This window comes from Spea bombifrons, chromosome 12 (genome assembly GCF_027358695.1).
Source record: "Spea bombifrons isolate aSpeBom1 chromosome 12, aSpeBom1.2.pri, whole genome shotgun sequence".
NCBI classification, from domain to species: domain Eukaryota; kingdom Metazoa; phylum Chordata; class Amphibia; order Anura; family Pelobatidae; genus Spea; species Spea bombifrons.
Window position 1 is genome coordinate 28,861,688 of NC_071098.1, and position 24,897 is coordinate 28,886,584.

General features: G+C 41.9%; 1 protein-coding gene across 1 annotated transcript; it reads left to right on the top strand.

The window, feature by feature from the left end:
* Nucleotides 1–4,459: 4,459 nt before the first annotated feature.
* On the top strand, nucleotides 4,460–21,974 carry FUZ (fuzzy planar cell polarity protein). The gene is made up of 11 exons (XM_053452159.1): nucleotides 4,460–4,619; nucleotides 12,657–12,778; nucleotides 15,971–16,055; nucleotides 17,442–17,510; nucleotides 17,881–17,985; nucleotides 18,135–18,332; nucleotides 18,840–18,935; nucleotides 19,201–19,307; nucleotides 20,071–20,150; nucleotides 20,595–20,693; nucleotides 21,710–21,974. The coding sequence occupies exons 1-11, from the start codon at nucleotides 4,533–4,535 to the stop codon at nucleotides 21,913–21,915; spliced, it is 1,254 nt and encodes a 417-aa protein (XP_053308134.1). The 5' UTR covers nucleotides 4,460–4,532; the 3' UTR covers nucleotides 21,916–21,974.
* The last annotated feature ends 2,923 nt before the right edge of the window (nucleotides 21,975–24,897 follow it).

Sequence of the window (24,897 nt, forward strand, 5' to 3'; positions counted from 1 at the left end):
TTTTTTTCTCTTCCCCTGAAGGCGGGGGGGGGGTGTTTTCAGCTGTGGGTTTTTGTTTTGGGGTTGAATTATTGGCCGTCTGGGCCGTCAGTAAACAGTAGCCTTTAGAGTATGGGGATGGTGGGAGGCCGCATGCCGTGTGACTGATCACGAGAGCCACGCGCTGCCGCTGACTAATAACGGCATCGAGCTGCTTGGTGAAATCAGGAAGCGGGTCACTGCCCATTAACCCTTCTTATTCAGAAGTGAAAAGCGGTCGGATGATCCTGACGATTGCTACGCTTTTACCACCAGAACTGTTCACAGCTCACATATAAAGATATCTGCTTGGCTACTATGAAGTTGGTGTATGGAATGGGTTCCCAGCACAGGTGGCAGAGTCAGACAGTGTAAGACAAACATGAAAGTGGCAATTAAATGTTGTGTATTTTGCTGATTGTCTCTTCCTTTGAAGCAGGACGGTTGCCATCACAGCATTTGCCGTAAATAAAGTCACTCGTTTTTAATTCTGGTTTTTCATTTTTTATAATTTAAACGCGTTGGGTAAGCGGATATTTGTGTCTCAGTGAGGCACAACCAACATCATCTATTCAATTTCTCATCCTGAAATTGTCACAGCAAAGCCTGTCTGAACCAATCAACGATAATCAGCAAGAGATAACTTAATGGGGAGGAATAATCATGGAGATCGTGGAAACAGAGGGTTTACATGGCTGCTCCCTTGGTAAATCCCTGAGGGGGGTTTCAAATATGTAATATTGCTTATTTCAGTCCATAAACCGCATTACATCTGTTAATTTAGTGTATCTAACTAAAATTGAAACGATGGGGAAAATGAGAGATTGGCATTAACCAAAAGTCCAAAAATTAGGACCTTTGGTTAAAAAAACTGCACATGAAGCCATTAATTGGTACCCAGATAATGACACAAATACAACAAGAGAAGTCCGGGTAAAGGAAGGGAAGAAAATCAATACATTTTCTATTTAACATAGGAAACGCCAACTGCGTAACCTTATTATTATCATTATTATTATTATTATTATTGTTAATTCCAATTAGCTCTTTTTTTTCAAAAGCTGCCCCACAGTGAGGCAAAAAAATGAATAAAAAATGTGAAAAAAAAACCTCAAAGCTTCATTAAGTGAAATTAGTCCTCAGTGCTTTAATAAAATAACATCAATGTGTAATAGAAAATTCTGGGAATTTGGACTAATTTTTTTTATTTTTTTTAAATGAAATATATATTTTTACGATGAGCGCCGAACAGGTTTCTGCAAAGAAAAGAAATAAATAAAAGCATTAAATAGCTGAAATTCAGAAGGGTCCAGCATACCATATGGCTTTATAATTTACTTATTTACAGCTTGTATACAACATCTGTGCTTAATGTTCAGGTGTAAAAAAAAAAAAAAAAAAAAAAAAAAAGAAGAAAAATATATTTTTGCCCCATCACATAATGTTTTCAGGCGGCTGCATATCAGCCGTTTGTATGATTCTCGCTCTGTTATCTGAGCCCCGATCTACTAAACACCCCGACTCCTTATCATACTGCCTGTGGGGAAACAATAGAATGGCTCGGTCTTAATCACCCAGTCGGACTCTCTGACTAATGAAGGTCTATGGAGGAACGGACTTCATTAGCATCGCCATAAAGCATCAGCATTCCCATCTTGGATTTTATTTTGCTTTTATTAAATTAATAAAATTAAAGAAAAATACATGGAATTATAAGAAATATAAAATAATACAATAAGTTGCTAGACATTTAAAAAATAAATGGGGCATGGTTCCTTTAATAAATCGGTCGAGGTGCGGAACGCCCCTGGTCTACTGTGCAATCGTTTTGTGCCATCTCTTTAATCTTACAGTAAAACCGAAAAAAGGCAGATTAGTCATTTCAAATTATACAATAATTGGACAATAAGATCACTGGCGATGCTTTTTTTTTGCCATAAGGATATGAACAACGTAATTACTAACCGGCTGTCTGATAAAAAATGAACAAGGAGAACAAAGATGAAAAAAAAAACACCAGTTAACAGAACCGGCTGAAAAAAGTAACGTTATCTAAAAATGAAAAGATTTGACCCGAATGTCACAGCGCAAGGGTACGGGATCCACATGTAATTCCCACTAATTAATTCCCCCTTACAGATAGCGGGGAAGAAATAGTCCATTACTGGTAATCATACTGGAAATACTCTAACATCTTACTTTGTTTTGGATTTGAAAGCCTCGCTGGAAAATAATTACCATTCTTTGAGCATTTTGGTGTAATATGAAACATAAACACAACGCTTTATGGCAATGCTAATGAAGTCCTGCTTATCCAACAAAGTCCTGCCCCCCTTAGACACCCTTTAATCAAAAAAGTCTGTATGGGTGGTTAAGACTGAGATGTTCTGTTGCTCACAACAAGATGGTATGATAAGGACTTTAATGGACAGTTTATTGTGAGTACTTCAGTATGCATTCCCCAAAACCAGAAAAAAATACCTGATGTGGAAGCTGCAGCCCTGGAGCTGGCCTCACCAATGGTCTAACAATGAAAAGCGGCCCTGCAAATATTTAGACACCAGACCCGTCTATTTTGTTGCATGGTCAAGTTACCACATGAGGAGTGTGGCTAGAAACCAGGGCCACGGTGCAAAAATTGCCCCCCCCAGCTTAACAAACAATATGTCCCACAGTACTACCTTTGCCCCAAACAGCTTGTCTGTGCCATCTTTGCCCTAGGCAGATTGTCAGTGCACCAAAGTACCTTGTCTGTGCCATCATTGTCATCAAACAGCTTGTCTGTGCCCCCAAACAGCCCACATGTGCCACATCTGCTCCTAAACAGCCTACCTGTGCCATCTATGCCCCTAAACAGACTGCATGTGCCATCCCTGCTCCTAAATAGCCTGCCTGTGCCAACCCCTGCCCTTTAAACAGCCTGCCTGTGCCACCTCTCTACCTAAAACAGCCCGCCTGTGCCATGTCTGCCCCAAACAGCCTGTCTGTGCCATCTCTGCCCTTTAAACAGCCTGCCTGTGCTGGGGGCAAATGCATTCAGGATTATTCAGCAGAAGCCCCTCGTGTATTTACAACGGCAACCCCACAAAAATGTACCACAAAACTATTCTATACGTTAAAGTGCATATGATGGCTGGAGTGTCCCTTTATTCTGTTTTTCATTCACGGGGCTAAAAATAACAAGGCCAAAACATGTATAAATAAGCAAATACGCAGATGTCAAAAACCTTATACCTTTTTCTGTTCAATTTTTTCTTATTTTTTATGAAAAAATCATAAAAATTCTGAATATCTTCAACAAAAAGCTCTTGTCCTCTTTAAAATACTTTGTTCCCGGAGCATGAGACGACGGCGGGGGAATCAATGTCGCTTTGTTGTTTGATAGACAAAGTTAATTGATCCTCAGGGCTTTAAATTCACATACATATGACTCATTTACACACGTAACTTAACGTGTACCCTCCAGATTCTGAAGGAGACGCCGTCGTGTCTTTGTTAATATTAGACCCGTCTTTTACGGACCCTAATTAATTTTATGGCATGGGAATACTGTCGATATGAAAAATCCCAGCTGGTTAAAAACCCCTGTATTAAAGAAGATCTGCCTTCCCAGAGTAACGTCAATAATGACGATATAGATGTATGTATGTATATGTTTATTTATTAAGGGCTGACAGGTGTACTTACTTACCCATTACTGTATAATATAGGAGAAGTGCAATAGATTAAGAAAGGGGGTCCCTGTCCTGTAGAGCTTACAATCTAAATCATAAGTAAATCAGTTATATATTTGTATATCCCATTGTACAGCGCTGCGGAATATGATATATAGAAACATAGAAACATAGAAAGTGACGGCAGATAAGAGCCAGAAGGCCCATCCAGTCTGCCCAACCTCTGAGTACTCTCCTTTAGTACTTGCCCTTATCCTATATCTAGCTTGGCATTATGCCTATCCCATGCTTGCTTAAATGACTTTACTGTATATATATAAATCAATTAATTATATATATTTTTTTATATATAAATATATATATATATATATATATATATATATATATAAATATATATATTTTTTTATTATTATTATTTTATTTTTTTTAAATAGCTTGTCTTGTTGGGTCTCTGAGTCCAAGTTGTAATATGATGCAATACTGCTTACTATGTTCTATTTACAGATTGTAAATTATACACTGTTAAATAAAATAATAACAACGACAATAATAATAATAATAATAATAATAATAATAATAAATATTAGCATTCCATTCCCAGCAGCGGTTTTAATAGCGTTTGTCGCCCTCTAGTGTCCAGTTTCAGCAAATACACATTAACTCCTCCCACCGCCGTTCTGTGCGAGAACCTAGTGCCCTGCCTCCTTTCGTTACCTAGCGACGGCGTCTGGATGCGATGCCAGACGCCTTCCCATCGTGCAGTGCGGGGGCAAGATGGCAGCTGCCAGCTGGGACGGTTCTGTGTGGTGACGGGCGTGCTTGGCTTCATGTGGGAGAGATATGGAGGAGTCTTCGGTGTTCCTGCTGTGCTTGGCAGCCAGTAGCGGGGTGCCCCTGTACTGCCGGAGCAAGGGCAGCAGCAGGCAGGTAGGAAACATAAACACAGGCAGCACAGGGGCATATGAGCCGGGGCAATTGTTTACAAATACTTGGAAAGCAGGTACCACAAGAGCTGACAGTCAGTTGAGTATGTTAGATATTGCCAGAAATACATTCAAAAACTATATTTTTTTTCAGGGGTGTTAAATAATAGGTACATTTAATCTGTGAAGTTTGGGCTTTAATAAAAACATTGAATGTTACTGAATAATACATTCCAGCTGTGTTTATAAAAAGAAATATATATATATATATATATATATATATATATATATATATATATATATATTACACGGTTATATATTCAGAGTTCAGTATTCCTTCCTATAAAGGATTAATAAATTAGTTATGTACTGTTATCTAGTTATCTTTTTACATTACGTTGTATATATCTATATTATTTATTTATTTGTCGTTGTAATGGTGCTAAATATTTTCTTGTTTAAACATCTTTTGAGAGTATTCAGTGTGGATACAAACAGAGAACGGTTACATTGTTTTTTTTAGATATGTGATATACCGATCAGCCATAACATTCTGAGCGCTAACAGGTGAAGGGAATAACACGGATAATCTTGTTATCATGGCGCCTGTCAGTGGGGGGGGGGTATATTGGGCAGCGAGTGAACTTTTCGTCCTCAAAGTTGATGTTAGAATCAGGAAAAATGGGCTAACATAAGGATTTGAGTGACTTTTACGAGGACCAATTTGTGATGGCGAGACAACCGGGTCAGAGCATCTCCAAAACTGCAGCTCTTGGGGGGTTCCTGGTCTGCAGGGGTCGGTATCTATCAAAAGTGATCCAAGAAAGGAAAAGCGGTGACCGGAGACAGGGTCAGGGGTGGCCGAGGCTCATTGATGCACGTGGGGTGAATGCTGCCGGTGCGGGCAAATCCAACAGACGAGCTGCTGGAGCTCAAATAGCTGAAAGAGTTACTGCTGGCTCTGATAGAAAGGAGTCAGAACACGCAGAGCGTCGCAGTTTGTTGCGTTTGGGGCTGGGTAGCTGCAGACCAGTGAGGGTGCCCATGCTGACCAGGCACCAGGATGCACTATGGGAAGAAGACAAGTCGGCAGAGTCAGTGTGATGCTTTGGGAAATGTTCTGCTGGGAAACCTTGGGTCCTGCCATTAATGTGGATGTTACTCTGACACGTCCCACCTACCTAAGCACTGTTTGCAGACCCTGTACACCCTTTCATGGACACGGTATTCCCTGATGATCTCTTTCAACAGGAAAATGCGCCCCGCCACAAAACAAAAATGGTTCAGGAATGGTTTGAGGGACACAACAACGAGTTCAGGGCGTTTACTTGGCCTCCAAAGTCCCCGAATCTCAATCCAGTCGAGCATCTGAGATATGTGCTGGGCAAATAAGTCTGATCCATGGAGGCCGCACCTCGCAATTTTCAGGGCTTAAAGGATCTGCTGCTAACATCTTGGTGCAGATACCGCAGCACACCTTCAGAGGTCTAGCGGAGTCCATGCCTCGACGGGTCAGGGTTGTTTTGGCAGCAAATGGGGGACCTGCACAATATTAAGCCGGTGGTCATGATGTTATGGCTGTGTTGTATGATATTGTATGATCTCACCAGCAGATGTCACTGTCAAGTTAAGTTAACTGAGGATGCTGGTTGCTGTTCGTAAGGCTATATTTGATGAGAAATAATTGCTCCCCAATTGAATCCATGAATCAGCAAGATGTACAAATCATCAAGAGAAAATTTCAGCACAATTTTCAGTGTATTTTCCATAAGCATCCCATTGAAAAAATGGTCGTCTGGTCCCTCCAGTGTATATCAGGTGGACAAAAAATCTGGAATGTTGGGCGTCACTCGTCTTCAGGTAGTGAATATCACAAAAAGAACAAAATTCTCGTGAAATTCTCATACCAGGCAGGTGAGGAGAACATTTTGTGGTCACCCAACGCATTTTGCTGTGGACATTCCCAGGCGTTCCCCAAAGTCTTTGATGTCCTGATGTCCCACCCTGCAGAGTATTACAGTAAGTATTTTGGAAGTTCCCGGATTACTGCTGATGACCCAGTGTCACCTCGTTGCACCTGCCAGGGTAATGTTTAATGTACCAGGTTGCAATAAAATTATTATCTTTACCGGTTACAACAATACACCTTCAAGGCAGTGTTGACTTATTATATGACTTGTGCACAAGGACAAAAATCATTTTGGACAATTTTTTTTTATTTTGCTCATTGGCTTTCGGACAACAAATTTTGTGTCCTTCCCTTTGGATTGGATGAAATTACTTAGAGGGTGGTAGATGTGTGTAACAGCCTCCCAGTAGAAGTAGCTTGAGGTCTACCAAAGGCCTGAGATATTTACTTTATTGTGAGGAAGATTTACTTTACTGAGGGGGTGGTAGGAGTGTGGAACAGCCTCCCAGTAGAAGTAGCTTGAGGTTCGCCAAAGGCCTGAGATATTTACTTTAATATAAGAAAGTTTTACTTAATGTAAGGAAGATTTACTTTACTTTAATGAGAGGGTGGTAGAAGTGTGGAACAGCCTCTCAGCAGCCTCTTCATCTTTGCACATCTCTATTATAACTTGGTGTTTCGGTTAAGAAGACAAGAGAATGAGTAGCTATTTTAATAGTGAGGTCCAGTTCATGAACAAATCGTTCTTTTCGATGAACTTGATGAATCCGTTCACGAGACGGAACGATCCATTTTTAACAGATCCTTTTGTGAATCATTAACTGCGCTGGTAATCTACAGTAAAGGAAATAATTACCGTATTGGCTTGAATATAGGCCGCACTTTTTCCCCCCACTTTAAGGCTTTAAAGTGGGGGTGCGGCCTATATTCGGGGTCTAGCGCCCGATGCCCGGGACATGCAGTCCCGGGCGCCGGGCAGGCAGCGGGGTTAGGATACAGATCCCACGCAGCGGTGCAGGGGACCTGCATCCTACTCCCCGATACGCTCAGACAGCCTCCCCTGCCAGCACTTCCCACGGGGGGGGGTGCCGGCACGGGAGGTTGTGTAAGCGCATCGTGCGGACCATCCGCACGATGCGTTTTACCTCTGCCCACCCCCGACTTACCGGAGCAGACTCCCGGGTGTCTTGCGGGGCCGGCGGGGGACATCTACGCAATACGCGTATGCAACTTCCGGTACCGGCACCGGAAGTTGCATACGTGTATTGCGTAGATGTCCCCCGCCGGCCCCGCAAGACACCCGGGAGTCTGCTCCGGTAAGTCGAGGAGGGGGGGCAGAGGAGGACAGTGGCAGCATATCTGGGGGAGGGGAGGAGGAGGACAGTGGTAGCGTATCTCGGGGGGGGGAGGAGGACAGTGGTAGCGTATCTCGGGGGGGGAGGAGGAGGACAGTGGCAGCATATCTCGGGGAGGGGGGACAGTGGCAGCATATCTCAGGGGGGGAGGAGGAGGACAGTGGCAGCATATCTCGGGGAGGGAGGACAGTGGCAGCATATGTCGGGGGGGGGCAGAGTGGCATCATGTTTTTTTTGGTGCTTTTTTAAAGAAAAAAAATTTCTTTAAAAAAGCACCAAACTTTTAGGGTGCGGCCTATATACGGGGGCGGCCTATATCCGAGCCAATACGGTATTTGACCCCCTGGTGATTTTGTACGTTTGCTCACTGACAAAGACATGATCAGTCTATGATTTCAATGGTAGGTTTATTTAAACAGTGAGAGACAGAATAACAACAGAAATAATCCAGAATAACGCGTTTCAAACAAGTTATTAATTGATTTACATTATACTCAGTGAAATACGTAGTTGATCCCCTATCAATCAGCAAGATGTCTGTCTCCCAGGTGTCTTATACAGGTAACCCGCTGACATTAGGAACATTCTCTTAAAGGGAGTGCTCCTAATCTCAGCTTGTTATCTATAGAAAAGACACCTGTCCACAGAAGCAATCAATCAATCAATCAATCAGATTCCAAACTCTCCGCCATGGCCAAGACCAAAGAGCTGTCCAAGGATGGCAGGGACAAGATTGTAGACCTACACAAGGCTGGAATGGGCTACAAGACCATCGCCAAGCAGCTTGGTGAGAAGGTGACAACAGTTGGTGCGATCATTCGCAAATGGAAGAAACACAAAATAACTGTCAATCTCCCTTGATCTGGGGCTCCATGCAAGATCTCACCATGTGGATCTCACTCAATGATCATGAGAACCAGGGAGGAATCAGCCCAGAACTACATGGGGGGATCTCGTCAGTGATCTCAAGGCAGCTGGGACCAAAGTCACCAAGAAAACAATTGGTAACACACTACGCCGTGAAGGACTGAAATCCTGCAGCCCCCGCAAGGTCCCCCTGCTCAAGAAAGCCCGTATCGGCCCGTCTGAAGTTTGCCAGTAAACGTCTGAATGATTCAGAGGTGAAAGTGTTGTGGTCGGATGAGACCTCACCGTGTTTGGAGGAGGAGGAGGACCCCAAGAACACCATCCCCACCGTCAAACACGGAGGTGGAAACATTATGTTTTTCTGCTAAGTGGACAGGACAACTTCACCGCATCGAAGCGACGATGGATGTGGCCATGCAACGTCAAATCCTGGATGAGAACCTCCTTCCCTCAGCCAGGGCATTGAAAATGGGTTATTATAGAGTAAGGTGAACATACATTTTACATCACAAATCAGATTGTTTTTCCCAAGAAAATCTTGATCATATGAGTTCTAATTCTAAAGGCTAGTGTGCCAGTAAGACCTCAGGGGTCATCTCATAGAGTAAGGACATCACATGAAAAATAGAGAAGAGGCAAGCTGCTGTCTGAATTTAGAAGACATGCTGTAGGATATACATACGGCTCCTGAATCTAAGACCAAGGACCGATTACGTTTTGAGTCTTTACACTAGGGCAAATGGGCCAACTAGACGGGGGGCGAATGGGGCCGATCTGCTGTCCAATTTCTATAGTTTTCTATAGCATCGCCACACAATATAAATTTGATCTCTGCGGCTATACGTTCTGAAAATGCAGTGCTCTTGGATATGAAATATTACATGTTTTTTTTGTTAATATGCTTTGTTTGGATAACTTTTTGTTATGTGGATTTCGTTTGCACAAAATACCATGCTTTTGGAATTTGAGCTTTATCTGCAGTTAAGATACTCTCCACGCTGCAGCCTCTGTTTTGATGGGGAAATATGCACGTTTACAAAAGTGAGACGCTTGATGAAGAGATTAGGTTCCGTGAAAATTGTTGTATATGGGTATTCCAGCATGCCAATGACCCCTTTAGTTTGCACCTCTTTGCCCCCAACTGCACCTGAACTCCTCGGTCCTGGCCATTAAATTAACCCTAAACACCCCATTAACTGTGAACTGCCCCTAAATTAACCTCAACTTCCAGCACCCCCGGATATTTATCTTCTAGATAAGATGATGAACTTATTGACATTGCACATAACTGTAAGTTTAGTTACGGAGCAGTTCGTGATTTCAACGAACCACTCAAAATGAACCGATTCACTTTAGTGATCCGGACTTCCTATCGCTAATTTTAATCGAAAAAGATATTAAGGCTGAGATTACATTTCAAGAAATGAATGCATATGTCACATACAACGTTAGTCTTTGTTTTAAATTAGATTCTGTACTCTTTAGTGAATTTAAATGTTCTGAATCAAAAGCATTTCCTCCATAAGCTTTGAAGTAGGGTGGAGAAAGTGCAACAGGGCATCTCGATTATGGCAGGAGATTTTAATTTCGCTGAGAATGTAAATTTTAGATTAATTTTATCGAGCGCTCATTTAGGTCCTATGGGCTGGCTGGTTGGATTTTGGAAGCTATTATACTATTTATATACACACATATATATATATATATATATATATATATATATATATATATATATATATATATATATATATATATATATATATATATATAGAGAGAGAGAGAGAGATACATCGGACCTTCAGCCAGAACAATATGAGCAAGAATCGTATCAGATCGGTTCAGGATAACTAACGGCACCAGGCAAGGTTGCCCTCTGCCTCCATTACTTTATATAACGTCTATTGAGCCTTTAGACAAGGAATTAAGACAAAGCAAAGAAAAGAGAAGGTTTTACATCGAAACAGCTGGAGTTAAAAATGTGCCTGTATGCCGATAACATCTTACTAACTATACAGAAACTGAAGTCTTGAAGCAGCTTCAACTGGCTTTTAGACAAGGAAATCCATTATTAAAAAAAGGGAAAAGGGTTACTTAAAAAAAAATAAATCTTTTTAGATAACATATTTTGTACGCAGATAACTTGACAGTTTAAAGAATGTTTTAAAATTTTTCGAATTACATATTTGTGGAAGGACCCCCCCAGCTATGAAAGCATGGGGCAGGAACACACATACCGTATTGGCTCGGATATAGGCCGCCCCCTAAAAGTTTGGTGCTTTTTTAAAGAAAAATTTTTTTCTTTAAAAAAGCACCAAAAAACATGCTGCCACTCTGTCCTCTCCCCCCCCCGAGATATGCTGCCACTCTGTCCTCCCCCTCCGAGATATGCTGCCACTCTGCCCTCTCTCCCTCCCCGAGATATGCTGCCACTCTGTCCTCCCCCCCCTCGAGATACGCTGCCACTCTGTCCTCCCCGCGATATGCTACCACTCTGTCCTCCCCCCCCCCGACTTACCAGAGCAGACTCCCGGGTGTCTTACGGGGCCGGAGGGGGACATCTATGCACATCGTGTATACAACTCCCGGTGCCGGCACTCAGCGGAAGTGCCGGTACCGGAAGTTGTATACGCGTATTGCGTAGATGTCTTCCGCCGGCCCTGCAAGACCCGGGAGTCTGCCCTGGTAAGTCGGGGGGGTTAGAATGCATCGTGCGCACGTTCACCGGCAACGGCGCATCGCCGCTGCCGGTGAACGTCCGTGCGATGCGCTTAGACAACCTCCCGTGCCGGTACTCCCCCCGTGGAAAGTGCCGGCAGGGGAGGCTGTCTGAGCGTATCAGACAGTAGGATACAGGTCCCCTGCACCGCTGCGGGGGATCTGTATCCTAACCCCGCTGCCTGCCGGCGCCCGGGACTGCATGTCCCGGGCGTCGGGCGCTAGACCCCGAATATAGGCCGCACCCCCACTTTAAAGACTTAAAGTGGGGGAAAAAAGTGCGTCCTATATTCGGGCCAATACGGTATTATCCATTCATAAAATATCCAGATCAATGGTCAGGGCCAAGAGTCATATCCGTTGTGTAGGTGTATTACAATCCTACCGTACAAGGTATTTAGTTCCTTGTAAGTTGTCAACGTTCTATCCAGAATGTTCCGCCACCTGCTGGAGGCGTGAAGAAGAATGGTACTTATATACATAGGCGCTGCTTCTGCAATACGATCCAACCAACCTGGGAGGAAGTCCTCGCTTGATGTAAATCCCATATAGGCCAGGATTTGGGTAACTCATAGGAGATCAATTGACCAAACCCCGCGCATGAACAGTTGCTCCTTTCTGTGCATATTTTAGTGGTTACAATTATGACAACATAATTATGACGATCGCAAATTGGGAGAGGCAGATGACTGATAAATGGTAGAAATGGATTGAAATTTTGGACAAATATATAATATATAGATTAAACAGGGTAATGCCTCTGGTCACGAACCTAATAGCTACTACCGACAGATCCCTGTCTTATTTATTGTGTTCCGGTAGATATGCTCCGTAAAAGTTACGAAAATATAATAAAAAGTTAATAAAAATTATTATTATTTTAATATCTACGTGTCTATTCAGTATTTGTTAGCCTTATACATAGGTTTGTTCTGAATCTAAGATGAGACCAACGACTGATTACGGTTTGAGTCTTTACAGCAGGAAAAAATGAGGACTGTACAGGGGGCCGAATGGGGCCGATCTGCCATGTTTCTTTGTCTGTCGACCAAATTGGGCCCCTAAGTCCTTCTCCTAAAATGATGTCATTTTTTTCCATCCTCTTAAGCACCTGGAAAAATCATTCACAATGATGTATTAGCCTTTACTGTTCACTTGAACCATAGTGACTCTTTTCAAATGATTTATTTTGCAGCTAACGTTTTCCGTTATTGGTTCATTGAACGGCGTTCACATGTTTGCCAATAACCAGGATGTTCTCCTGACCTCTACTTCTACGGAAAACACCAAGGTGGTTTGGAGATCTTTTCATGACAGGTGAGCGAATCACAAGAGTTAACAGAATGATGAAACGAAGCGCTCTGTGTGCGTAAGACATTATTATTAATGGGGCATCAAGCTTTGTACCACCTCGTGTCTGTTGAGTGATGCAGCAGGATAAAGACGTCGGGGTTTCTCGACTGAAGGGATCGACCCAAGGCGGGGATTTTCTAAACTAAAACTAGAATTAAATGTCAGAAAACTGGGAATATTGGAAAGTGAAAAAAAAAATTGAGAAACAAATAAAATGCGTTGGAATGTTAAAAAAAAAAAAAAAGAAAGAAAAAATATAAAAAAGGTAATATATGTTAAAATATAATATATATATATATATATATATATATATATAAAAAATAGGGAAAATCAAAAAGTATAAAATATGTTGGAATGTGGAAAAATAGGGGAAATCTAAAAATATAATACATGTTGGAATGTGGAAAAAAAAAAAAAGGATATGCATACGGCTCCTGAATCTAAGACCAAGGACTGATTAAGTTTGTGAAATGTTACATAATTTTTTTGAGCATGCTTTGTTTGGATAACTTTTTGGGTTTTGGGGTTTTTTTTGCACAAAGTATCATGTTTTTGGAATGCGAGCTATTTCCCCGGTGTGGCGAGATGTGCACATTTATAAAAGTTATACTCATGATGAAGAGATTACGTTCCATGAAAATAATGCTTTCTGCTACAATAAAAGCAGTGTCACTTCTATTCAATGTTTTTCTATGTGAAAATAGAAAACTGTAACAAAAGAAATATAGAAACAGGCAACAAGAAAATCCGGTACGTGAAACACAAGCAGACACCCACCCAAAAACTGTCAAAATCGAACCATTTTTTATGGGTGGGGTATGAAACCACATATGAGTAAAACCACCACGCACACCATGAAACCATCAAGAAATATATAGATGAGTTGATGATACAATTTATTTCCTCTGGGTATTATTATGACAAACCAAAAAAAAATTTAATAGTAATACTAATAATAATAGTGCATAATAATAATAATACATAACAATAATAATAATAGTAATAATGCATAACAATAATAATAATAATAATGCGTAGTAATAATAATAATAACGCGTAGTAATAATAATAATGTGTAATAATAATAATGCATAACATTAATTCTAATAATAATAATGCATAACAATAATAATAATAATGCATAACAATAATAATAATAAAAATGTAAAAAATCCCTGAGGTCTCACTTATTATGGAGTACACCGACCTATTACCTGATGCGTTTTGCCAGCACTTACTTTATCTTCGTCATATAAATGGGTGACCCTGCTCTGTTTGTTATGGATATTTGTCAGTTGCCATTTTTTCATTAATAAGAACATATAAAGACACAGTTATGTTGAGTTTAAATAGATGTAGCTATTTTTCAGATGTTAGAAGGTAAGCCCAGTTTTTCCTGCTCTAAATACTAAATGGATCTTAAGTAGATTTGTGGAACAGCCTCCCAGCAGAAGTGGTAGAGGGTAATACAGTGAGGGTATTAAACATGCATGGGATAGACATACGGCTCCTGAATCTAAGACGAGACCAACGACTGATTAAGGTCTGAGTTTTTACAGCAGGAGAAACGGGCGACTAGACGGGGGCCGGATGGGGCCGATCTGCTGTCCAATTTCTATAGTTTTCTATAGCATCGCCAAACAACATACATTTGATCTCTGCGGCAGTGCTTGTGGATAGGAAATATTACATGCTTTGTTTTTTGAACGTGCTTTGTTAGAATAACTTTTTGTTTTGTTTGCACGAAGTATCATGTTTTTGGAATTTGAGCTTTTTTTTTTTTTTTTTGCAGTTAAAAATGTGCACGTTCATAAAAGTGAGATGCTTGATGAAGAGATTAGGTTCCATCAAAACTGTTGTGGATTTTAATAGAAAAAGATATTAAGGCTAAGTTAAAATTTCAAGAAATTAATGCATATGTCACATACAACGTTAGTCTTTGTTTTAAATTAGATTCTGTACTCTTTAGTGAACTTAAATGCTCCAAATTCTTATCAAAAGCATTTTCTCCATAAGCTTTGGAGCAGGGTGGAGAATTATCTTGATTATGGCAGGAGATTTTAATTTCGCTGAGAATGTAAATATAGATTTAAAAGCTGAAGGAAACTAAGAGGATCTTAGTTTTATCGAGCTCTCATTTAGGTCCTATGGGCTGGCTGGTTGGATTTTGGAAGCTATTATACTATTTATATACACACACATATATATACATCGGCCCTTCAGCCAGAACAATATGAGCAAGAATCGTATCAGATCGGTTCAGGATAGCCAACGGCACCAGGCAAGGTTGCCCTCTGCCTCCATTACTTTATATAACGTCTATTGAGCCTTTAGACAAGGAATTAAGACAAAGCAAAGAAAAGAGAAGGTTTTCTATCGAAACAGCTGGAGTAAAAAATGTGCCTGAATCTAAGACGGGACCAACGACTGATTAAGGTTTGAGTCTTTACAGCAGGAGAAACGGGCGACTAGACGGGGGCCGAATGGGGCCGATCTGCCTTGTACGAGATTGTGTGTCCGGAATGGAGTGTAGACGGCTCTGAAAGTGTTAAACAGTATAAGAGACATTTCAAATAAGTATTTGTTGAAGGTCGGGTAGATTCACGGAACATCTTGGATGCCAGAATTGTTTTGAGCCAAAAAAAACGTATCTCATGTGATTAATGTAGCCGAACAAAAAAGTTAGCAAGAAGTAACATTTTGAAAAATGTAGCAACCCCCCGGCGACTTAGTAATGGGGCCGTCATACTGATCCCCCCCCCCAGCTCTTTCCCTTAACGAAAATGTTTTGAGCCAAACAAATCTCCTTGCGTGTGATCTACTTACCTCCAGTCGGCTCCAGCGCTGGCTCAGTGAATGCTGATGGGGTCCGTTCAGACCCCCATCTCTACGTGAGGTTGCTTTTCTGCCACCGATTGGTTGTTCAGAGCCCAGAACAATGTGTAAGGAGCCTGTGGGGGGTATAAAACAGTATCTGATTTGATCTACAAATAATCTATGATTATTGCTCTCACTGGAAGGCTGGTCAAGGTACCTACCACCCTCTCTGTCGTTATACATTCTCATAATCTCTCCACATTCCAGATTAATTAAATTATTAAATCCTAATTATACTGAGCCAATAATCCCGCGTCTCTCCCTATTTTGTTCTTTCAGCATTAATTTAATTGTGATGTCATCTGAAAGCAGTGCCAGCGACCACGCTTTGAACAAACTGCTTGAAAACGTGTTCAGCGCCATGGTAAGACGTTCCTGCGCTTAATGTTCTTTTACCGTGGTAATCCTCCGTTTACTCCTGGTAGCTCATCCGGGTATACACTACTGTTCAAAGGTTTGGGGTCACTGAGCAGCTTTCATGGAAAACATGGAAATTTCTGGCTGTAACATAATCGCAAAAGGGTTCTAAACTTAAACTTGGATCAGCGAACACAATGTGCCATTGGAACACAGGAGTGATGACAGTGATAAAGGGCCATTGGAACACAGGAGTGATGGGAGTGAACAGGAGTGATGGGAGTGATAAAGGGCCATTGGAACACAGGAGTGATAAAGGGCCGTTGGAACACAGGAGTGATGGGAGTGATAAAGGGCCATTGGAACACAGGAGTGATGGGAGTGATAAAGGGCCATTGGAACACAGGAGTGATGGGAGTGATAAAGGGCCATTGGAACACAGGAGTGATGGGAGTGGTAAAGGCCCATTGGAACACAGGAGTGATGGGAGTGATAAAGGGCCATTGGAACCCAGGAGTGATGGGAGTGATAAAGGGCCATTGGAACACAGGAGTGATAAAGTGCCTCTGTACGCCTATGAAGAGATTCCATTAAAAATCAGCCGTTTCCAGCTACAATAGTCATTTACAACATTAACCCCGTCTGCGCTGGATTTCTGATCCATTTCATGTTATTTTAATGGTAAAAATCTTTCTTTCAAAACCAAGGAAATTCCAAAGTGACCCCAAACTTTTGAACTGTTGTGTATCGGAGACCAAAAGGACACCTGTTCTCCCTACACAGAGTAGTAAGGGAGGAGAGTGGCAAGTAGCTAAATTTCACTTCAGGTTCTAGATCCTCCTGAAAGGTTAACATTGTTAAATTTATTACCAGGCAATAATGTATTTACTTTAGCGGCTGTTATGTTTCTTATTGCTACTGGTGCATAAGTAGCTTATACAAAGCAGGGATTTAGTGTGTCAATATTTTAAATGAAAATGTAAGGAGGGCGCGTCGGGGATCAGGATGGCATTTGGAGCAGACCTATTGTCAAGATCACGAAAATTCTGCTTTCTGCTCCTAATGTAGGTTGTCGGCCGGCAACGCCGGACTTAATGAAATCTAGTGATGATTGGCGATTTAAATAAATCTGCCTTACATGTATGCTAGGGTCAGAGATGCACTTACCCTCCGCGCTGCCCTAGGCCAGGCAACAGCCATCAGGGTCTCCGTGATTATTCCTCCCCATTAGGCTGTCTGCTGTTGTTAGCTTGCCGGTTGCTGTTTATTGGTTCGGGTGCCCTTTGTACGAGTGGTGAGGAGTAGAAAGGGAGAGAACTTTAGGACAGAAATAATTCATCTGTTTCTAACCCTCCAGAGATCTATCAATACATTTAAAAACTTTATCCTACAGGTTCTAGTGATTGGTTTGGAGGACCTAACTAACATCAAAAACGTAGAGCGTCTGAAGAAGGATCTGAGGGTGAGTGTACGTTTTTTTTGGGAACATAGAAAGGATCCAGGCAAGTTACAAAGTGCCTGACCACACGCTGCACGTTTGCTGTTGTGCAGCATCCCTGTTTGCATACAGGTACTTGCAAGCTCCGGTTCCATCAGAGTACGTCTGGTGATCTAGTCATCCATCTTCTTTCTTGACAGTACAAGACGCCTTCATTGTTGTCTCTACCAGCAGCGTTATTGTTACATCGACCTTCATTTTATTGTATCGTCTCCCGTTGTCAAACAACCAGTTTAGGATTTCTCCGCACACACAATGCGTGTCCAGATCTGTGTATACACCGGAGAACACGCTGCCCCGGGGTTCACACACCTCGGTTTGTTTTTCTTCGCAGGCATGCTACAAACTCATTGACAGTTTCTTAACGGAGACTGGGAAGATGGGAGATTTAACACAATGCGTCGACTGCGTCGTTGCTAATGATGCAGCCATTCTGCAGGTCAGTATAGTAGTGGCCGTAGTAGTTACAGGGACAGGTTAACCCGTTGCTTGTTGAACGCCGTGAGTAGGTTCAACCCGGCAGCTAGAAGAGAATGCCAAGGTCCATTGCTGGCTGTGGCTATAAGACCTTCTCTCCCTGTGTGGTAGGAATGTATGGATAGCTTCACTCAGGCGGCAGAAAGTAATTTTGGATGTCTCATGGCCGGAGGAAAAGTGGTGGTGGCCACCGAAAAGTGGTGGAGATTGTCTTCTCAGGAGTCGATGCTTCTGTGCTGGCTGGTGGCTTCACTGGCTCCCCATTCATCGAGAGACTACCCGGTGTACCTTCCTCAAGGTAGCCCAACGGTGAGAACTGCTGAGACATTTGAGAATGACTTTTTTTCCCCCGATAAGATGGGTCATACAAAGTAATGAACCATAATGAAAAAAAACTTAAACAACAGACCCATATTGTGCCGTTTGCTCAAAGTGGCACAGAATGAATAGCTTGAATACATTAACCCCCCTGACCAGAAAGTGCCCTTTCGTGTACAACTTAGTTTTAACGGGCAGGTCCATTTCATGAAGTTGGCAGCTGAGGCATTCGCTACTTCCGTAGGTTCCTCCATCGCCTGGCCACGTTCTAGGAATGAGGAGCAGATACTTAGAGACACCAAGCCAAGGGTGCTGGTTTTCCATTAATTCGCTCTGCATCTAGACCTCCTCTAGTTTGGGTTTCAAAACTTCGATTTTGGTGACGTGTTTATGGCAACCCCTGGCAAGGGCCGACACCCAAAGCCAAAAGGCCGTCCTAGTCGGTGGTGAAAATGGGATACGTTCCCAGCTCAGTATTTAACACCTTTTGAATTTAAGGTTCCTCACAGACTTCTCAGCTTCCAGTTGGTGCCTGGAGTGGATGTGTGCATTCTCTGCGGCCCCAGCCCTTCTCTACATAAGGTCGAGACCGAGGTATGTGCTTCGATTTTAATGAAACATTCGCAATAATGGTTTTCCGAGCCCCGGCGGTCTCTGATCACCGCTCCCAGGTCACTCGCCGGCTTGAACATGTGTATAAACTGACCAGGTGTGGAAGAGATCCTCCACTCCCATCACATAAACCTGCCTTCTTAATATCTGAGTACCGGTCGTCTACGTCCCCGGACCAGAGGATTGTGTTTTTAGTTTGTCATACTTTGTTTTGTGATAACTGTTTCCTTCTTGAATTTCTACTAAGCTGGTGGAAAGGTTCTGGAAACCAGTTGTCGATCCCTTGAGATCGTGTTTAAGAGTACAGTCGAGATCTTTTCCAGCCTCGGTTCCCCTTCATCATGGCGTTCAAGGGTAAGCAACTTCATGGCTGGCTTTAAGTTTTACTCACGGCCTTGCTTATTTTATATTTGGCCTTTTTGCTGCATCTTCATTTCGATTAATCGGGTCTTTTCCCATAAAAAGACCCAATAATGATTTGGGTTTGATTTTAACTTCTCTCTTTCCCTGTCCATTCAAAGTTTCCATAAGTGATCTTATCAGCAGTAAATTGACTTGGTGATAGAAGGACTCTTACCCCAGAATGACCTTTTGTACCCGGTGCCCTGAAGTCACAGAGGCAGTAAATAATGTGACTGATCTCACCACCCATTAATGACTGACTTTTACGGTTCTTGTAAATGGTCGGACTGGTTTTGAGCAAATAAAGGAAGGCAAATCTTTATAAAAAAAATCATGTTCTTGCCTTAACGTGGTCGGTGCTGTTTGACTGCAGCCAATATTTTATTGCCTCCCTTTAGGAAAGCAGTCGTTCTTCTCGGCATCGGATTTATGAATCTCTGATATGATAGTAAAAAAAAAATACAATGTGTTCAGGCAAATTACTTTCTTTAAATGTTGAGATTTCTTACCGATTTATGTAGCCAACAATTTGCTGCCACAAAGCTTAAATAACCGCAGAGCGCTAGTGTCTAGCAGAGAGCATTGTGGGAGTTGTAGTTCCACAGTAGCTGGAGCCCCTGCCGTTGACTCCCCTTGTTCTGTTACCTCTTCTTTCTCTCTCTCTCTCTCTCCTCTTATTACCCCATCCCCTAAATAATTATCTGTCTCATTGCAGCTTATTACTGGTTAACCGAGAACTCAATAAAACCTTATATACGGTTCAAGCGCACCCAGCAGAGGACTTGCAAAAACCAGGTGAGCACACAACTTTCATCGGCCCTCCTTTATTGTCGCGGCAAGCGCTGTCAGAAATGAACGGCCCACGATGTGCATGTTCTGAAAGACTTGTTCAGGAAAAAAGCCGTAATGAAAAGAAACAAGCAGGTGTTTTTCCATTCCGTGCCAGTAGAACATTTTTTTCTTACTGAATTGACGATTCCCTTACGCGTCCCCCCCCCCGGATGTTATTTATATTAATCATTTTTTTTCTCCCTGCTTTCGTCAATTTTCCCTCCCCTGGTAGAGTGGTTTTAATAAATATGCCCAGTCCCAATAGAGTGTTCTCTTGTATCCTGACTGGTGCGTTGCAACTGTTGGTTCTTTAGGAGACCCCTTTTCACCTTTACTACCGGCAAGGGTTGGGCCGCGCATGGCCACACTAACACAGAGCAATTCTTTTGTGTAACGCTTCCTTTCTAGAGTCGAAGCCTACTTTGGAGCAGAGGCGATCAGCCCTACGTGCGTTTTACACCCTCGCCGTTTCCCGTTATTTCTCATTGGACCACAATGACGGAAGCGGTGAGTTCGAGGGCAAGAGAGTGTAAATAGAGAGTTAAAGGTGGGGTTTGGTACATTACGCATTTCTTTAAAGCGATAGAACAGCTGTGAAACGAACAAACAGAGATAAAGCTGGAAACCAAATATTAGTATGCCTATGGGGAACAAAGTTGCTCGTATCATTTTCATATTCTTTGAAAGAGCTTCATCCAGGAAGACAATTCTGCGTAAAGTACTTTATGACCCTAAATAAAAAGATAATGGCCTGTGAATATTAATTACATTTAGTATTAATTGTATATTTTTTTAATTTTATTAAAATCATTTTGGTTTCTTTTTCAATGAAAATTAAATGCCCATAGTCATGGACAGATGACCTATATCTACCAAGTAACAAACCATTCATACACCTGTCCTCCAGAATCTGCCTCTGCTTACCCCACCCTGTAAATAATCTTTACGAAAAACCTTAAATTTTTGAGGCCAATAATATACACTATTGTTCAATATTATCCAATGACCGTGTTTGTGCTTAAAACATAACCATGTAATTGGCCAATCTATTTCTTCATTTTGGAAACTCAGCCCCAAATCTAAAGACGTCACCTCTGAAAAGCTGCATGTTTTTTTCATATCGGACTCGCTTTGGCCTGGAAGATATCGGGACAGCTGGATCCGTCTCGTATTTTATGCTTCCATTGCACATTGTCTTTGATTGTCTTAAATCGTCTTAAACTTACCCGAATTACCGTTCTCACGAACCTCGTCTCGTAATCTAAACCTACAACATTTCTTCAGCCACAGCCTACCCCATAAATAGAAACATAGAATTTACCTGCAGTTCGGCTCCATCCAACACGGAATAATTCTTAAACACAGAGTCTGCCAGCAGGTCAGCCCCATTCGCCCCCCCCCCCCCAGTCTAGTCTGGCCGTTTCTCCTGCTGTAAAGACTCAAACTTTAATCAGCTGTTCTTTATATTCTTTATTATATTAGGTGACTTTTTAAAATTGTTTTGCTTTCATTTTGGTTCTCAGTTCTTCACTACGAGGAGACGTTTCAGAATGGTTTTACTCACAGCGCTCACCAGTGTTACTCGGTATCCAGCTCCCACAAATGCTACGGAATGAAAACAGACGTCTACCTCCTCTTCCTGCTATTCAATCCGGACGTCCCTACGTTCAGCATGCGGGCCATTGCTAATAAAACAATTCAGTTGTTCACGAAGGACTTTCCTTTCTGATCCCTGCTTACAATCAGTGCAGGACTTCCCCCGCTCCATTTTATACAAGATAAAATTCAGATACAACGTATCCCACAAACCTTTCCTCTCGTGGCTATTTTAATGGTTCAGTGGCCTGTATGATCTCAACAGCTAAGGAGCCGAAGCTAAGCCATACCGTGGTTGCCTTTTAAATGAACCGTTTAAAAATGATATCAGAACATATACTTTGTGTAACTTAAAGGGACAAGTCTCTCTTTCCTCCCCTGCTGCCCCTATTTTCTAGGCGCTCAGAATGTTTACTGGGTATGAGGGTATCGCAGGGTTCTACAGCCCTAAAAGCCCCGATAATGTGTATAGAAACAGCACAGGTTGTGTTTATAGATTAAATTGTTTAAAGTTAATTACTTCAGGTAAATAAATAACTGCCTACCCCTATTTTTTCTTGCTGAGTCAGAAATGTGGTTTTTAGGCGAGGACATGAGAGGGAGAATTCCACCTTTGGTCTTAAGGTTGAGAAAGCAGACGTGTTTTCAGAGTCCGTTCACTTATGACTGCAATGCTTTAGAAATTACACCCGCACCCTTCTTTGCACTTTTTATCTTTGCCCTCTTTTTTTGCCCCCATATTCCCTCGAAGACTTTAGTGGTTCCTCTCTTCGAAGGGGGACCAAGAAGATCCAGCACCTCCCTCACCCCTTTTGGCTCCCGAGGACGAAGAACGGAGACTTGTCATCGCCTTCACCCTTCTTTCTATGACGATGACAAAGCACAACACCTTAGGCATATAACAAACCTATTTTAATACTTTAAAGGACACGCCATCATACAAACGTTCATCTGGAGATACGATGTTGTGCATACGTTGTGCATGACTGCTATAAAAACAACCAAATAGCCAACGGGTCTGAAACGTTTACTGGAAATATGTTCATTTTTATTGCTGGCGTCAGAGGAGGCCCCTGCCGGCGACCAATAGAGTTGGCTGGCGCCGGATTCTAGTGAAAACCACAGATCAGGATCTCAAAACTGCAACCAGGAAGCCCCCATGGCAATTTTAACCTTAATATTTACAAAACAGGGCTGGTTAAGATACTGAGAAAGATTATGGGAAGGGAGGGGTATGACATCATCCATTTATTTGTTCTAAGTAACATATCTTATGTTAAAGCAATGGTGCGTTCTATTTCCTCTAATGCTGGCAGCCACTCAAAAACTCCCAGCTAGAACATGTAACAGGGCACTCGCCAAAGAGAATTAGAGGGCCCCAGCAATTTTAACTCGCCGGCAAGCTGATGAGTTGCCGGTTGTATATTTACAATGATGTCCCGAGAGTGTATGAGGTCATATAATGTGATTATATTGGATGTGGGATCCACTTAAGGGGTGGCACCCACCCCATGATGATAATGTAAAAGCACAGGGCCCCGAGTACCTGCACCACTTGGCTCTACCATATGATGGCCCAGTTCTCTAGCCACCTCGGCCCTTAGTGACGCACGGCACAACCAGGAACAGCCGCGGGATCGCTTTGCATCTGGCCCCTTGAGTGTTGCAATGTGCCATAAATGATGGGGAAATATAGGACGGGGTGTGTGAGTCAAATTAATGCTTCGGGGTAATAGAATAATAAACTCCACCCCGGGCAAACCACAAACGGACTCTGGAAGCTAAAGATTCCATATTCCGCTCCTCCCTAAATAAACGTGTCCCTTAGTACTGGTTACAAATTGTGCAAGCTGCTACCTTCATACCAGTTGGGGTTTCTCAACAATCAAGAGCAAAGCAAAGATAATTAAAAGAGGGAGCGCTCATAAAGTTCCTACTGAAAACCAAATATAGCTCAAAGTTTTATTATTCATATTTAATACAAAAATTGTTTAATGTATTTATAAAATCAATACAAAAAATTTAAAAACATTCATGGGGGTATCATGCTAAAAACAAGAATAAGTACTATAAAATAAGTTTCTTTAATATATACGCCTGGGTTAAGATAATAAATAATAAAATTTAAAAAAAAATGCCTGACGCGTTTCACCATTATGGCTTTTTCCATAGGTAAAGTTAAAAAAAAAAAAAAAAAATCTAAAGTAAACGTGATCTCTTCATGTTCTTTCATCCGGATTATTTTTTCAGCTCCGAGGAAGACTTTAACAGGCAAAACGCGTCAGGCATTTCCCACCAATTTGGCGTATTATATTGTATGAAATGAACTTCTTTTGTAGCATTTCATTGGTTTGTAACGTTATACCCTTATTGACGTATTTAAAATTTTGTATTGAAATATATGGAACGATTTTTGTTTTAAATGTTATTAATTACATTTTGAATAATATATGTGGTTCTGCCGTTTCAAGTATCTATTTTTGAGTAAGGACTTTTAAGGTTTTCTGCCCTTGGAGGAGGCAGCTGGGGGCAGCTCCCGAGACAATTACACCACTGTCCACATGTAAAACAAAAAGATTTTTAATTTAAAGTAGGCTTTATTTTTTTCATTCAAATGGTTTTTTTGTTCTATTTTTTTTCTGTTTGCTTGGAAACGCCTTCACCTTCCCCTGACAATACGTAAACGATGTCGCTATGCCGAGGGCTGCTTTAAATGTGGGGCAAGTTTGCCCAGTCGTACCTTAGGTGCCCCATAGCAGTCATCCTACGGGTCCTCCTATAGGACACTCTAAATCTGGCCCATTGAGCGTGCCAAGCCCGTGATACACCTGACCACGCTCCACCTATCAGACTCGATTTTTTTTTTGGGTCTACCTCGCGCCCATTTAAACCCGCGCTCCTAGACTCCGAAGAAAAATCTACATCCTCCAGCAGACAGAGATTACTAAATCTGCAGAATATACCTTTTCAGGGATATTGCGCAATATATACTCTTAACCTTATTTCCAGGAATCATTCCTACGTACCAGGACACGGACTTCGGACCCTACCCTGTTAATCCGTTCATTTACCGTCTTCCCACCATCATATGAATACAAGTTATCGCCATTACTCT